Source organism: Nicotiana attenuata, chromosome 6 (assembly GCF_001879085.1).
Source record: "Nicotiana attenuata strain UT chromosome 6, NIATTr2, whole genome shotgun sequence".
Lineage (NCBI taxonomy): Eukaryota > Viridiplantae > Streptophyta > Magnoliopsida > Solanales > Solanaceae > Nicotiana > Nicotiana attenuata.
In genome coordinates this window covers 24,798,112-24,801,476 of record NC_031994.1, presented here as the reverse complement: position 1 = coordinate 24,801,476, position 3,365 = coordinate 24,798,112, and the positions used below count along the sequence as shown (strand labels likewise).

The following is a 3,365-nucleotide window of genomic DNA, read 5'->3' as shown; positions in this document are numbered from 1 at the left end:
CTAGTCCCTCTGCAACCTCTGCCTCTCTCTCTTTGATCTCTTACTCTTCGAATCTCCTCTCTATTTTCTTCCTTCACCTCCAGTCAGCTTCGTAGATCACAGAAAAATGGCGGAGCAGGAGACGTTTGCTTTCCAAGCTGAGATCAACCAGCTGTTGAGTCTTATCATCAACACTTTCTACAGCAACAAAGAGATCTTTCTCCGTGAGCTCATCAGTAACTCTTCTGATGTGAGTATCTCTCTTTACAATACCTTCGGAGACTGTATAGCCTGATGATTTAGGACTTTTACTGTTAATATGTACCAAAATATTCATGCTTTGGCGGTTCGATTTATGATTTCTGATTTGGTGACGTACTGATACGTTTTTTGCCCTGAAAATAATATCATATGTCTGTCTGTGCTGAACTGATTTGATATGATTTTATTTATCAAATATATGCTTCGGTTTATTTGCGGGATAGATGATTAATGCACAATAATGTTTGTCTTGTTATTCCTGAAGTTAGACTTTTTTCTCTAATGTAGATTTTACGGCGGTTGATCTAGGGTTTATTGTTATCCTCGTAGGGAACAGTAGACTCTGTGTGCGCGCACACACATTACCCTATTATCAAACAGGGAAACGCTAGACAATATTATTTGGGTGTATAAGTTTTGAAATAATAAATTTTTATATAATAACATTTGATGCTTTGCTGGTCAGTTTTGACAGAGTAGGAGTTAGAATACTTAAAAAAATGTTGGGAGAATTTATTCAATTGAAGAAGCAATTTCTTGAACTAGCCATAGTGGTCTGACTTTAAAATTTAAATTTTACATGGCCGCTAAATGTCATTTGTTTAAAGATACCAGTTTGTAAATATTTTTGTTCCAATTATGGTTGTTGAATCAATCACAGTTTTAGTAGTTTTGGGAGATTCTTTTGAGAAACATCACTGCTTGTCAAGAGTTTTGTGGTTATCTCTATGTCACTGTATTATTGTCAATTTTTTCAAGTTATGAAGTATCTAATTATTATTTTGCTGTTAAATTGCAGGCGCTAGACAAGATCCGCTTTGAGAGTTTGACTGACAAGAGCAAGCTAGATTCTCAACCCGAACTATTCATCCATATTATCCCCGACAAGACCAACAATACCCTGACTATCATTGATAGTGGTATTGGTATGACAAAGGCTGGTAAGTTGGAGTACTTTGTGTAGGCTTTGGTGCTTACATTTGTTGATGAACTCATGTTTTATTTAACTGTGAAATACTGATCTTGTTTGTTTCATTGGCAGATCTGGTGAACAACCTTGGTACAATTGCTAGGTCAGGGACCAAGGAATTTATGGAGGCACTTGCTGCTGGTGCTGATGTGAGCATGATTGGGCAATTTGGTGTTGGTTTCTACTCTGCTTACTTGGTTGCGGAAAGGGTGGTTGTGACCACAAAACACAATGATGATGAACAATATGTTTGGGAATCTCAAGCTGGTGGTTCGTTCACTGTTACAAGGGATACATCTGGTGAGAACCTTGGCAGGGGTACAAAAATTACCCTCTTCCTCAAGGAGGATCAGCTTGAATACCTTGAAGAGCGAAGGCTGAAGGATCTAGTTAAGAAGCATTCTGAGTTCATCAGCTACCCAATCTCTCTGTGGGTTGAGAAGACCGTAGAAAAGGAAATCTCTGATGATGAGGATGAAGAGGAGAAGAAGGATGAGGAAGGAAAGGTAGAGGAGGTTGATGAAGAAAAGGAGAAGGAAGAAAAGAAAAAGAAGAAGATCAAGGAAGTATCTAATGAGTGGTCATTGGTAAATAAGCAGAAGCCCATATGGATGAGGAAGCCTGAGGAGATCACAAAGGAAGAGTATGCTGCTTTCTACAAGAGCCTGACTAATGACTGGGAGGAACATTTGGCTGTGAAGCACTTCTCTGTTGAGGGTCAGCTGGAGTTCAAGGCTGTTCTTTTTGTTCCAAAGAGAGCTCCTTTTGACCTCTTTGACACCAAGAAGAAGCCCAACAACATCAAGCTCTATGTTCGCCGTGTGTTCATCATGGATAACTGTGAAGAGTTGATTCCTGAATATTTGAGCTTTGTGAAGGGTATTGTGGATTCTGAGGATCTTCCCCTCAACATCTCCAGGGAGATGTTGCAGCAGAACAAGATCCTTAAAGTTATTCGCAAGAACTTGGTAAAGAAGTGCATTGAGCTATTCTTTGAAATTGCTGAAAACAAGGAAGATTATGACAAGTTCTACGAGGCCTTCTCAAAGAACCTCAAGCTTGGTATCCATGAGGATTCACAGAACAGGTCTAAGTTTGCTGAACTGCTGAGGTACCACTCCACAAAGAGTGGTGATGAGATGACCAGCTTGAAGGACTATGTAACAAGGATGAAAGAAGGCCAGAATGATATTTACTACATTACTGGTGAGAGCAAGAAGGCTGTTGAGAACTCACCCTTCCTTGAGAAGCTGAAGAAGAAGGGCTATGAGGTTCTTTACATGGTTGATGCTATTGATGAGTACTCAGTTGGTCAATTGAAGGAATTTGAGGGTAAGAAACTTGTTTCTGCTACCAAGGAAGGCCTCAAGCTTGATGAGAGTGAAGATGAGAAGAAAAAGCACGAAGAACTAAAGGAAAAGTTCGAGGGTCTGTGTAAGGTGATTAAGGATGTTCTAGGTGACAAGGTTGAGAAGGTGGTCGTCTCTGACCGTGTTGTGGATTCTCCTTGCTGCTTGGTTACCGGAGAGTATGGCTGGACTGCCAACATGGAGAGAATTATGAAGGCACAAGCTCTTAGGGACTCTAGCATGGCTGGATACATGTCTAGCAAGAAGACCATGGAGATCAACCCTGAGAATGCCATCATGGAAGAGCTCAGGAAGAGAGCTGATGCTGACAAGAACGACAAGTCTGTCAAGGATTTGGTTCTATTGCTGTTTGAAACTGCTCTTCTCACCTCAGGTTTCAGCCTTGATGAGCCCAACACCTTTGGCAACAGAATTCACAGGATGCTGAAACTTGGTCTGAGTATCGATGAGGATTCCGGAGATGCAGAAGCTGACATGCCACCATTGGAAGATCCTGAAGCTGATGCTGAGGGCAGCAAGATGGAGGAAGTCGACTAAATCCATGGCACCGGTTTTTTTGATAATCATTAAGCCCCTTAACCCCCCCCCCACCCCCCCCCCCCCCCCCCCCCCCACCCCCCCCTTCCCCTAGTTTTTTGGTTTTTACTTTACTCCACCAGCAGAACAAGATATGGTTAAGTTTTATGTGTTGTTTTTTTGGACGTGAAGTTTTACTGCTTTAGGGTATTCCAGGCTCATTTTGTTACGACGTTTTAGGCTAATATAGTTTTTATTACTCTGGCTAA

At 41.3% G+C, this 3,365-nt stretch overlaps 1 protein-coding gene across 1 annotated transcript; it reads left to right on the top strand.

The window, feature by feature from the left end:
• On the top strand, positions 1-3,365 carry LOC109226727 (heat shock cognate protein 80-like). The gene is made up of 3 exons (XM_019391571.1): positions 1-229; positions 1,040-1,181; positions 1,283-3,365. The coding sequence occupies exons 1-3, from the start codon at positions 107-109 to the stop codon at positions 3,115-3,117; spliced, it is 2,100 nt and encodes a 699-aa protein (XP_019247116.1). The 5' UTR covers positions 1-106; the 3' UTR covers positions 3,118-3,365.